The sequence below is a fragment of the Mastomys coucha genome, unplaced genomic scaffold (genome assembly GCF_008632895.1).
Source record: "Mastomys coucha isolate ucsf_1 unplaced genomic scaffold, UCSF_Mcou_1 pScaffold13, whole genome shotgun sequence".
Lineage (NCBI taxonomy): Eukaryota > Metazoa > Chordata > Mammalia > Rodentia > Muridae > Mastomys > Mastomys coucha.
In genome coordinates, this window is record NW_022196895.1 from 59,762,101 (window position 1) to 59,774,820 (window position 12,720).

The 12,720-nt window shown below is 41.0% G+C and overlaps 1 protein-coding gene across 2 annotated transcripts in view; it reads left to right on the forward strand.

Annotated features, from left to right (window-relative positions):
- The window catches only part of Wdr7 (WD repeat domain 7), a 293,177-nt gene that overhangs the window by 228,082 nt on the left and 52,375 nt on the right, over window positions 1–12,720 (forward strand). For both annotated transcript variants that reach the window (XM_031365861.1, XM_031365862.1), the window contains one exon: window positions 9,613–9,712. In XM_031365861.1, the coding sequence (XP_031221721.1) occupies window positions 9,613–9,712 (100 nt within the window). The remainder of the gene's footprint in view (window positions 1–9,612; window positions 9,713–12,720) is intronic.

Genomic DNA, 12,720 nt, shown 5'->3' on the forward strand with positions numbered 1-12,720 from the left:
CATACATACATACATACATACATACATACATACATACATACATACATACATCATCTTCATCATCATCATGCACAAAGTTAACTTCTGAAGCTTGATTCTAAAGTTTGGGGCACTTTATTTGATTTTCTTGCTTTTATGTAGTCTGTAGAAATAGTACTCAAATCTGTCCTAGGCAAGTTTTCTCAGAGCTCTCAGGTACCAAAAGGTAGATGTGCTTCTTGTGTTTGTGAGACGAGCTCAGTGGCAGCCGCCTTTCCTTTGCTTGTGTGTGCAGGTACAGTGTGGTATTAACTATAGTCGGCAATAGGATTCCTAAAGAAGAGTGGTGTGGCAATGTGCCCTTCATCCTGACATTCCCTAACAATTCTGCTTTGCTGAGTGCCTTGTGCTGTTTATCTTCCATAGAGTTTCCTACACGCAGTCGAACTTACATACTGTTCTGTCACTTAACAGTTGGACGTTGCTGCCTAGATGGTAAAATGTCTACGTGTTCTATGAGCACAGATAAAGTCATACCATGTAACACATGTGTACAGATGGTGTAGCACATGTGGGCAGGTGCATTTTCTTCTTGATACACACCAGGCAAATTAGAATGCAGTCATTTTTTAACACTGGATTTTCGGTGCCATTAACTGATCATGACTACCCATAGTTGCCATTTTCCCAGATGATTCCTATCTAAAGAAACGCCCATGAGGAAATGGACAACCCTGGTCTGTTGCCAAGTGGAGATGACAAGTGGTTGTAGTGGGACTTATTTTATGGAGTGCTAATGGTGTTGATAAGGCACAAGCCACTGCTGTGTAAATTAGCTTCCTGGAGCTCATGTGCATAGCCTGTTCACTGAAGGACCTCTTTTCCAGCTTTACCCAAAGCCCTCCTCCTCAGGACCCTACACTCTGCCGACATCCATGACTTGTTGACTAAGTTACCCTGGAAAGGGAGAGTTGTGCTGGATGCCTAGCCAATTTGTCTTTACTGAACACTCCGTATACATAGTATACATAGCACACGTAGTCCCCCTCTCACTCGCAAAAAGCAATTGTACTTTGTTTATTGATTTAGTAGTATTTTATTGTACATCAACTGTGTATCAAGTACTCACTATTCTCTGGGGAAGGAATGGTAGGTTAGGTATCTCTGTGCTCCAGGATCACAGTAGCTAATAAGGAGGAGCTTCCGTCGGTTCACTGGGCTATGGAGTATGCCTGGTAGACTACAAGAGACTGGGCCATAAGTAGAATGTTCAATTCAGTTTGTGGAATCAGAAATTCATAAGTACAATGTAGAGGATAATAGTTTTCTGTTAAAAATGCCTTCACAAAAATGGCTGCCAGGTAGAGAGAGGGATTTATACTCTGAGAGAACGACAGTGCTGACTGTAAGCGCAGAGGTGGGTCTCAGGAGGGCTGAGCAGGTAGGCTTTCTGAAATGAGGGATGTGTCATCATGAAAAATGGGCTGAACCAGGCTGCTGTGTTTGGAGCCACAGAAAAGTGTATTGGGCCGTAGTGTGTATCGGGAGGTTAGAGCGGAGGCTTCGCATAGATGTATAGCGCCAAGCCAGGGCTTTGAGTCCCTACAAAACAGTTTCACCTTTATTTGATAAGCAGTGGAGAGTTAAAAAATGTAAGCAAAGTATTAAATGTATAATCATAGATAAGACACAAAATTTTATTGTAATTCAGTCCTCATATGCTTTAGCAGGATCCAAAACTAGACAGCAGAGTTAAAAGTTTATGTTTTCAGAAATGATTTAGCTTTTCTTAAACTATGTTATTATGTAGACAGACTGATTGATTTTCCTTTTGAAGTAAAAAGCTGAATCAGCTCATTTCACCTTAAATGGGCACTTAAACTCTAGTAAAGAATTGCACACTGTCTGCTGCAGAGCACTTCATGAGCTCATTCTCAAGTGACTCCTCAAAGTTGTGGCTTGTTCGTGGCCTGGTCAGTGATAACAGGGATGGAACTTAGAAGAGCTTCTTCCATAGCCTCCAGTAAAACTCTTAAATTAGTAACTATTTTACATTAGTATTTGGTATTCATACCCTCACCAGTAGGAATCCCTCTCACTATTTTCTCCCTATTCCCCATACCTAAACACCTCCCTAGGAGGTTGGCTTGCAGTATTAAAGTCTCCATGTTAAACCAAAATAGGGCTTGAGATATTATCAAGTAAATTGATGCATATATAACTCTAGACCTCCTATCTATATTCCATTGTACAATAAGAAAAACAGTTAATTTGAGGGCTGTTTAAAATAATATAAAGAATGCAAGTTTAAGCTGTGTGTAGTGGCCCACACCTGTAATCCAAGCACTGAGAGACAGGCACGAGAATGAAGACTTCAGCTCATCCTTGGCTGCAGAATGGGTTCTGAGCCAGCCTGGGCTACATGAGACTGTCTCACAAAAAAAATCAAAACAACAAAATAAGAACCAAAATTTATTTTATTTGAATTAGCACATTTTTAAGAAAAACCAAAATAATTTGTAGTTAATATGAGATTATGCGTGTAGCTGGGTGTGGTGGCATATCCCTTTAATCCCAGCCTTTGAGAGGCAAAGGCAGGTGAATCTTTAAGTTCAGAACCAGCCTGATCTACCGAGTAAATTCCAGAACAGCCGGGGCTACACAGAGAAACCCTGTCTAGTTGGGAGGAGTTTATACTTGTAAAGAATAAGTCTTTAAAAATATGTAAATGTTAACTATTTGAGCATTCACTTCTCCTGTTAACTAGAATAAGATTAGTCACCACTTATTGCCATACCTACTAACCTTGTTAGTCATCATGACTGCATTGATGGTGATGATGATGATGATGATGACAATGAAGATGATATCTTCTAGCAAGGTTAACATGTATTTGCTATGGAAAGAGCTCACCAAGTGCTTAACGCTTAGTACTTTACTCATATTAACTCATTTCTGTTACCTACAACTGTAGTAAGTACCCATTTTGCAGATGAAAACACTGGTGAATAGATAAATAAGTAACTTGCCATGGTTACATTATTAGTAAGTATAGAACCAGGCAATGAGGTTCCCATTTCTCTACCATTACATGTCTCAGCACTGAGCCCTGCTCAGACGTTTTCTTGTCAATTGGTTGCTTGTGCAAAGCCTCGTAAGCATTTCCAGTCCTTTCTTTAGCACTCTAGCCACAGTGTGCTAGATGTGTGCTATGGTATGGTAGGCTCTTCTCTCCAGAGGGAGCATGTTTACACATTAGCCATTCAGCAAGAAGTATTTATTAACTAAGTATGGAAGACCCTGACTGGGAAATAGTGACTCCCCAGCATCACCATCCCAGACTACGTCTTCTATTTGGCCTTTTGAGCTAGTACCCTCTGCTAGAATTAAAGCACTTCTAGAAAATGGATACTCATGTATGTATCCAAAACCCTCCACCTCAGCCCCAGTGAACGGCCCCTTCACGAAGGCCATTTCCCATTCTTATAAATTTGGCAAATGTGTACACCTTGGATGGCTAGAATTCTTAGGATCAGGTATGAAAATGGTCTCTGAGGACCCAGGCAAAGTGTTGTCCTTCATCACAGCTGTGGTATCTCTGTGACTGGTGGCCTGCACGAATCTTTCAGAGTTGAGGACTCTACAGTGCATGGCTCTCAGAAGAGCTCCATTCAGCTTAGAGGCGAGAGCAGGCTTGTCACTTGTCCCTTCTTGTGGTTAGAGTGACCCATCCTTGCTCCACTTCAAAAATCCTGTCACTGTTTTCTGCAGACTCAGTACCTGTTGGGAGTGATCACTGAGAACACATGAGTGTCACAGTGCTGGTCACTGCAATGAGTGCCACAGTGCTGGTCACTGCAGAGGAACACCGGGAGGCAGTATCTTAGAATGATGACGTTTCAAGGAGGGTTTGCTTACATTATTAATAAAGCTTTCACATGCTTACCCTGCAGAGTATAAACGTATGGATCCATCTCAAAAATTGCATACAAGTTAGAACAAAAGTGCAGGGCCATTATTGTCCTTCCTGTTGGCAAGATAACATAAGAAATTTGATGGCACCAAGTGAGGGTGACATTTGGTGAGTGTTTAGGAACTTGGCATTGCCTGCCTAAACTTTGTGTGCATAATATTTGACCCTACCTTAATGAATCTGTCCAACAAAAAAGATTCACCCAGGTTTACAGAGATCCATGACATGATATAGCTCGAGTCTATCAGAGAAAAGATAGAACAGTGGAAGGCACACTCTGAATGCAGTGAGGAAGATAACCCAGGAGCATGCACTCTGATAGAGGAGGATATCCCTACAGCACTGATAGAGGAGGATATCCCTACAACACTGATAGAGGAGGATATCCCTACAGCACTGGTAGAGGAGGAGCACTGATAGAGGAGGATATCCCTACAGCACTGATAGAGGAGGAGCACTGATAGAGGAGGATATCCCTACAGCACTGATAGAGGAGGATATCCCTACAACACTGATAGAGGAGGATATTCCTACAACACTGATAGAGGAGGAGCACTGACTGAGGAGGATATCCCTACAGCACTGATAGAGGAGGATATCCCCTACAGCACTGATAGAGGAGGAGCACTGATAGAGGAGGATATCCCTACAGCACTGATAGAGGAGGATATCCCCTACGGCACTGATAGAGGAGGATATCCCCTACAACACTGATAGAGGAGGATATCCCTACAGCACTGATAGAGGAGGAGCACTGATAGAGGAGGATATCCCTACAGCACTGATAGAGGAGGATATCCCTACAGCACTGATAGAGGAGGATATCCCTATAGCACTGATAGAGGAGGATATCCCCTACGGCACTGATAGAGGAGGATATCCCCTACAGCACTGATAGAGGAGGATATCCCTATAGCACTGATAGAGGAGGAGCACTGATAGAGGAGGATATCCCTACAGCACTGATAGAGGAGGAGCACTGATAGAGGAGGATATCCCTACAGCACTGATAGAGGAGGATATCCCTACAACACTGATAGAGGAGGATATCCCTACAGCACAGAGGGAAACACTGCCCTGCTGAACAGTGTGTATGATGCTGTTATGGAAAAGGTGCAAAAAACTCAGGGAAGGAACTATAAGCAATTACCAGAGATTACTCCTAAAGTTGGTACGTATGAGAAGAAAGATCTACTTCATTTCTCAAATTATTTTAACTTGTATTTATAGAGTATGATAATTCATGTTTGTAATATATAATGATCAACTTAAGGTAGCTAACATTTTCATCTCCTTAGTCATTTTTTAAACTTTTGATTAATGCACAGTAATTTTAAATATCTGTAATAAAATGTGGCATTTAAACTTTGTTCTTATCCAATCAGGAAGTGTTTGTACCTTTCTTTCATTGCTTCATGTTTGGAGCCTTTGCGCCATCCTCTTCTTCACAAAGTCTATTTATAAAGGCTATTTCTAGATACCTGCAGTTCAGTAGCTATCCTACAAGTCCCCCACCCCGACCCCATCGCTAGCGGTATAGGAGTGGGAAGAGTGAGCTGAGCAATAACCATGCTCTTAGTCCTTGCTCTGCTCTGGGCTGTGGATGTGATGGGCTGAGGATATATTAAGTCCCTGCCCTGTCCACTTCCCTGCGGCCATGGACTGTAACCTGGAATTGTGGGCCACAGTGAACCCTTCTCCTCCAAGGTGCTTTTTGTTGTGTTAGTTGTTCACAGCAACACAAATGAAACTAGGACCCTGGGAATAGTAACAAAAGGTTCTTGCCAGGTTAGCGATTGCCACCTCAGTGTTTATTACCATCTCAGTGACCTGAACACTGAGATACCAAGGGGCTAGAGAAACCTGAGACTTTTCATTGGGTGAAGATGAGAACAATATTAAAAACTGTAGTGGACTCCTGCCTCAACCCTTTAATGCCATCAGAGGTCGGAACAAAGGATGCCTACTTCACCATCCTTAGAGCTGCGTGCAGTGCTCACATGCAGAACTCTTCCTAGAAGTAGGTAGTCTGTGGGTATGGGGGACCCCAGAGGCCTCAGCAGTGCTTGGCTTCCTGCAGCAGCACCAAAGACTGACATATGTACATATGTAAGATTTATTATTATTACTATTATTATTATTACTATTACTATTACTATTATTATTATTATCATTACAAGAGCCAGGAAAGACATTTTAATACAAAACCCTTAAGTCAAAACCTGGGCACGAGACAATCACTGCCCAGAAATCTTTAAAGTGTTTTTCAGGAATGTTAGTCAAGTAGTAAGCTACAAAGAATGAAAAATGCTAGACCTGTAATAGATGCTCCTTTCAGGCAGACCAAAGATCTTATAGCAAGAATAGATTTAATCTTTTCTGTCCCATAAATAATGGTGTTTGTAGATGATGTAGAAGTAGGTTGAAATCCAAAGCATGAAGAGTAGGTAACACAACAAAAACCTTGAGTTTAAGATTCTGTCATCAGAAATGTGTTCTTTTGTTTTGAAAAATGTTATTTTGAAGGTGATATTATTTTTCAGTAGGGTTGTAGTAGCATAAGCTATTAAGTTTTTGCAACAATGGCAACGCAAATTTTATTTTTCTATAGTTATTAACTACAAAGAATAAATGTTAAAAGATGTGTGAGATGTTAAGCTTCATATTACTATAATAGGATGTAAATTACATATGAGTATATATGTGCAGAGATGAATGCCAATAGTAACACAGATATAGATATTGACACACCCAATACTCAGACTGATGTAATTACTAATAACAAAACAGCAACTATTTTAAAACTCTTTAAAAGCATATTAATTTTCATATTTAAGAACATTAGATTTTGAATGCAGATTCCCTTTTATTATTGAAATAGAATAATATGCTACTTTCTGTGGACAATATAGTAAATCATTTGCAGGTAGTGTCTGCCTTCCATGTTACCGAAAATGAAGCCCTGGCCTTCCATAAATCACAAGTTGATTATGGATGAGGCTTATGGATAAGACAGAGCACCTCAGAATCTATAACTTTTTAATAAATAGCAGACAAAAAATTTAAAGCATAATAGTTTGTGTACTGGCTGGTTTTGTGCATCAACTTGACACCAGCTGGAGTTATCACGGAGAACATAGCCTCCCTTGAGGAAATGCCTCCATGAGATCCAGCTATAAGGCATTTTCTCAATCAGTGATCAAGTGGGGAGAGCCCATTGTGGGTGGTGCCATCCCTGGGCTGGTAGTCCTGGGTTCTATAAGAGAGAGTAGGTTGAGCAAGCCAGGAGAAGCAAACCAGTAAGTACCATCCCTCCATGGCCTCTGCATCAGCTTCCTGACCTGCTTGAGTTCCAGTACTGACTTCCTTTGGTGATCAACAGCACTGGGGGGGGTGTAAGCTGAGTAGACCCTTTCCTCCCCAACTTGCTTCTTGGTCATGATGTTTGTGCAGGAATAGAAACCCTGGCTAAGAGTTTGTTTTCTAGATTTTTAAGATATGTGTGACTGCCAAGGCAAAAAATGGCTGTCAGGATGCCATTGCTGCTAACATTCAAGTTTGTGTCCCTCAGTTTCTCTTCCTAGAATTGCTTCAGGAATGCATTGGAGTATTCTTCCTGTTCTATCTCTCCTGCCTTAAGGTTTCTGTTGCTGTGATTACACACTGACCCAAGGCAACCTGGGGAGCGAAGGGTTTACCTCAGCTTACTGCTTGCAGCAACACAGAGGGGCGCTGTGTACTGGTTTCACGTCCATGGCTTACTTGGCCTGCTTTCTTATACAACCTCAGACCGCCTGCATGGGGTGTTACGGCCTGCAGTGGGCCAGGCCCTCCTGTATCAATCATTCATCCAGAAAATACCCCAAAGGGCAATCCAATGGAGGCAGTTTCTCAACTGGGATTCTCTTTTCCAAGTTGACTCTAGTTTGCATGTATAAAGCTGACAAAAAGTAACCGGCACTAGAAAGTTTATTGCATTTTACTCTATTTTTTTTTTTTGTTTTTCGAGACAGGGTTTCTCTGTGCAGCCCTGGCTGTCCTGGAACTCACTCTGTAGACCAGGCTGGCCTCGAACTCAGAAATCCGCCTGCCTCTGCCTCCCAAGTGCTGGGATTAAAGGTGTGCGCCACCACCACCCAGCGCATTTTACTCTATTTTAAAAGGGCCTTCATTTTTCTCAGCCGCTGTGCCTACACAACAACTCAGGTTCACCTGCTGGATAGGTAGTACCACCCGCAGCGGCCTAGGCCCTTCTGTGTCAAGAAAGCATTCCTCAGGCTTGCCTGCAGGCCAGTCTTACAGAGAAATGACTCTAGTTGATATAAAACCAAACAACACAAAAACCTTATGGAACAAAGGAAGGCACAGAAAATGATGTGACTGGAAAAAGATTTTTCAAATACAATATTTAGTGTAGGCCCCCCCCCTTCACTTGGGGAGCTCATGGGGGCCATGTGAAAATATATTTAAAAGTCTCTGTGAAATCCCAGCACCTGGGAGGCAGAGGCAGGCGGATTTCTGAGTTTGAGGCCAGCCTGGTCTACAAAGTGAGTTCCAGGACAGTCCGGGCTACAGAGAAACCCTGTCTCGAAAAACAAAAAACAAAACAACAACAAAAAAAAAACAAAAAGAAATGAAAACAAAAGTCTCTGTGAACATAAATATCATTCCTGATTTACCTGATTTCTAAAACTGTTCTCACCTATAGATCCCAGATGTATGGACTTGAAATGAGTATGTCAGAGCCTAGGTCAGAAATTCAAGTACTTAATCTACCCCCAAACCTAATCTAGAAAGTGGTAATAGTAAGCCAGCCTCTCACAACCTCTTACTGCCTCTCACCTCAGTTATATAGCCAAATTAGTAAACCTAGTAAATGTGCAAGACCTTGGACATTTTCACGATATTTTTTTTTCTGCTAAGTAGCTTTCTAATGCCATTAGAATTTAGGAGACATACTATTCATGTAACCTTTTCTTATTGTTCTGTGAGAACATACATTTCACTAGTTAAGTAATATGAAAACATAACTGAATATGGGAGCCTCTCAAAATTCTCATTTCTGCTCAAATAGAAGTATTTGTATAAGTTGTCAGAAAACTCAATTTTTCACATTTATCTTTTTTGCCTTTGATCCTTTGTACCTCAAACTTCCAAGTATATTTATTGCTATAAACTTGTTTCCTATCAAAAATATTTTTTAAAAAAATAAACGGTCTTATTCTGTATGTAGTCCTTGCTGGCCTGGAGCTTACAGTGTAGTCCATACTGACCCAAAGTCACCTCAGCACTCTTGCCTCTGCCTTCCATGTGCTGGGTTTGTAGATGTGACCCAGCCATTAGAGCTGGCTGAAAATTTATTAGCAGTGATATTCTATATCCATTTCACTTAAGGTGATTTTTCAAAAGTACTCAGTACTGAAGAGAAACATTTTTTAATCAATATGTTGATTACAGATATCTTTATTTAGAAATAGTCAAGATATAAAGGGATTTAAGCTTTTATCTACATGTACATACATACATGTGTACATTTATATATGTGTGAATGCATATATGCACATTGATTTTAATCTTTGAGAATATTGGTTTTGTCTTAAAAATGCAGCCAATCTCACCTGGCTTTTGTTTTTGTTGTTGTTGCAAAATGTTCAATTCAGGTTCTACATGGTCAGCTATTATGAGCGGAGCCACAGAATCGCAGTTGGAGCACGCCATGGCTCAGTAGCCCTGTATGACATCCGGACTGGAAAATGTCAGGTAAATAAATCATCGTGACTTCCTCTGCATGAAGCTATTGAAGGGAGTGAGAGACTAGCCCTTCACCAGGTGACGGAGCGGGCTGCTGGAACATTATGGATAATGTGTAAGAGATCAATAGTGTAATGAAGGACTCAAAGAATATAGAGCCCCGCCGTCTCTATTCCCTGGGACTGGAGGCTGCCATGGTTCACGTGGAACAGAGAGGAGGCACTCCTCATGATTGATTTTACAGTATGTCTCGTCTTTGTTCAGTGGTGTCTGGTTTTCCTACTTCTGACATGTTTCCTGAAGGAAGTCGGATGTTGCCTGTGAGGAAGTGGTGACAGTGGAGAACAATGAGACAGTAGCAGTGATGAGGCAGTGATCTAGTCAGAGATCATGCAACCAACCACAGTAGCATTTCACACAGCTCGGTAGAACTGCTGCTCTCTCTACAGTAGCAGCATGTCACTTTTTAGACTTTAGACTACATTTTATGATTTTATGGCATTTTATTGTTCATGAATTCTTTTTGGCTTTGATCTTATTTATCTGATTTTCAAAATATACCCAGTAGATAGATGGGGCAAGTTCCTTTTCTATCTTCATTTGAGATAGAAAAGGAACTGCAGCTCAGTGTTTTAAATCACTGTTTTCCAGAGTCACACCATTAGCTAACAGCAAATTCTACCAAGGGCCTAGAAAACCTTGAGGCTCATTGACCACAGAGTGCCAAGTCATACCTTCTCCTGCTTCAGTATAACATTTAGGACTGCTGAGTTCTTACAGTGTAGAGAGGAAATGCAAGAAATCTGTAAGGGCGTCTAAGACTTTAGATTATTTCTCCATGTAATAAACTGTTAGTCTAATGCCCCCTTCAAAGCTTCCTTGATAATCTGTCATGAAATAGTTAGTTGTAGGCCTCATAATAAGCGCTAGGGGTAAAAGATTCAAGTTTTAAACATTTTTAAAGGATGCTGTTTGAGTATTAAGTACATTTCTCTGAGGATGCCTCTGAGGATACACTGTGCATAGAGTATGTACCACTGGTATACTTGTTTACTCTCTAATTGGTGTGTTTCCTTCTCCTGCTCACTCTAGACCATATAACTTTCCTCTCAGCTCTTACTGAAATCAGTGAAAACACTCCGAAGCTTGTTTTGTGCTCTTTATATCATTCTTTTGAAAGAGAGAACTTCAAACAGCATTTCCAAAATGCCCCGTCTTTAACCTTTATTTGTTTTGTGTGGGGACAGAGGGCACAGCACATGTGTGGAGATCAGAGAAAACCTTGAGGGAGTCAGCTCTCTGCTCCTACTGTGTGGACTCTGAGGATCAAACTTAGAATGTCAGGCTTAGCAGTAAGGGCCTCCCCCCCATCCCCAAACCATCCGCCAGGCTCCAGAATATCTTCTAAGAAGATATTCTTAACAAGGTTAAGATTAATATTTCTTATTTGTTTGTTTGTTCGCATATTTATTTATTTGAGACCAGGTCTCAATGTATTCCTGGTTTGTAACTCACTATTTAGTCCAGGCTGGCCTCAGATTCACTGAGATCTGCCTCTGCCTTCTGAGTACTGGGATTGAAGGCATGTGTTACTATGCCAGGTTTCTATTTAATTTATTGAATATTCCTAAATATATAACTTTACATATCAGTGAGATGTCATGTCATGTTTTGATGTGTGTATACATTGTATAATATTTAAGTCAGGTCAAATATTTCTGTGTCTTCAAAAGTTGGTCATTTCTTTATGATGAGAATATTCCAAATCTAGTAACACTTTAAAGTGTATGTTACATTGTCCTGCAGTTAACACAAGTGTGCAGAGCACTTCTTTATAACTTAGCACTGACCAGTCTTTCCTATCCCGCCCCCCACACCCCTGTCTTTTTTTTTTTTTTTTTTTTTTTTTTTTTTTTTTTTTTTTTTTTTTGGTTTTTCGAGACAGGGTTTCTCTGTATAGCTCTGACTGTCCTGGAACTCACTCTGTAGACCAGGCTGGCCTCAAACTCCGAAATCCACCCACCTCTGCCTCCCAAGTGCTGGGATTAAAGGTGTGCACCACCACCGCCCAGCTAACATTCTTCAATCTTACTGATAATTTCTCTCTTTTTTAAAGATTTTATTTATTTATTACATGTAAATACACTATAGCTATCCTATAGCTATCTTCAGACTCCAGAAGAGAGAGTCAGATCTCATTACGAATGGTTGTGAGCCACCATGTGGTTGCTGGGATTTGAACTCAGGACTTTTAGAAGAGCAGTCGGTGCTCTTAACAGCTGAGCCATCTCTCCAGCCCCCTTATTGATAATTTCTGTTTGACAACTTTTAAAAACTAACATACTATTAACTATATACTATTAGAATATTTCTGAATAAAGTAATTTAAAAATTCATAGATTCATAGTAGACCCTTTTCAAACAGTTTTAGGTTTGTGGAAAAATTGAGTGGAAGATATAGATGTCATATATCCACTGCACTCACATGTGATATGCATGAACTCCCTCTTGCCATCTCCTCCACTGGAGTGGCACACTGGCATTGAAGGGAAGACCAGAGTCTTCCTCAGAGCTTTCATGGTTGCAGCTGCTGAAACATATTTGTAGTATGTACAGAGGCAATGCATGCACACTCGCTGTTATGAACACAGAGGTGAAAGCTGGATGCAGCAAGAATCTCACAGACAGCCCTGATGACTGGGGCTTCGATTCTATCTTCATAATAGAGGAAGAAGTGGGAGGCTCAACAGGAGTGACTGACTGGTGAGGGGAGGGTGAGCCTGGAGAACAGCCAACAGTCAGGGTGTATTCCTGACTCACTGATGCAGTGCCGATGCTCCCTGTCCTCTGTGACATAGGTTAGGTCTCCCTCGGTCGGGAGGCTATGAACTTTGAACACATATGTTCTCTGAAGGTCCAGATATTTGGGTAAATAAGGGAATTTGTAGGAAAGCCCTTCTCTGAAATTGCTACATCTCCCTTTCTTTTTAATCTTCATTCAAAGAAGCATGTGTGTG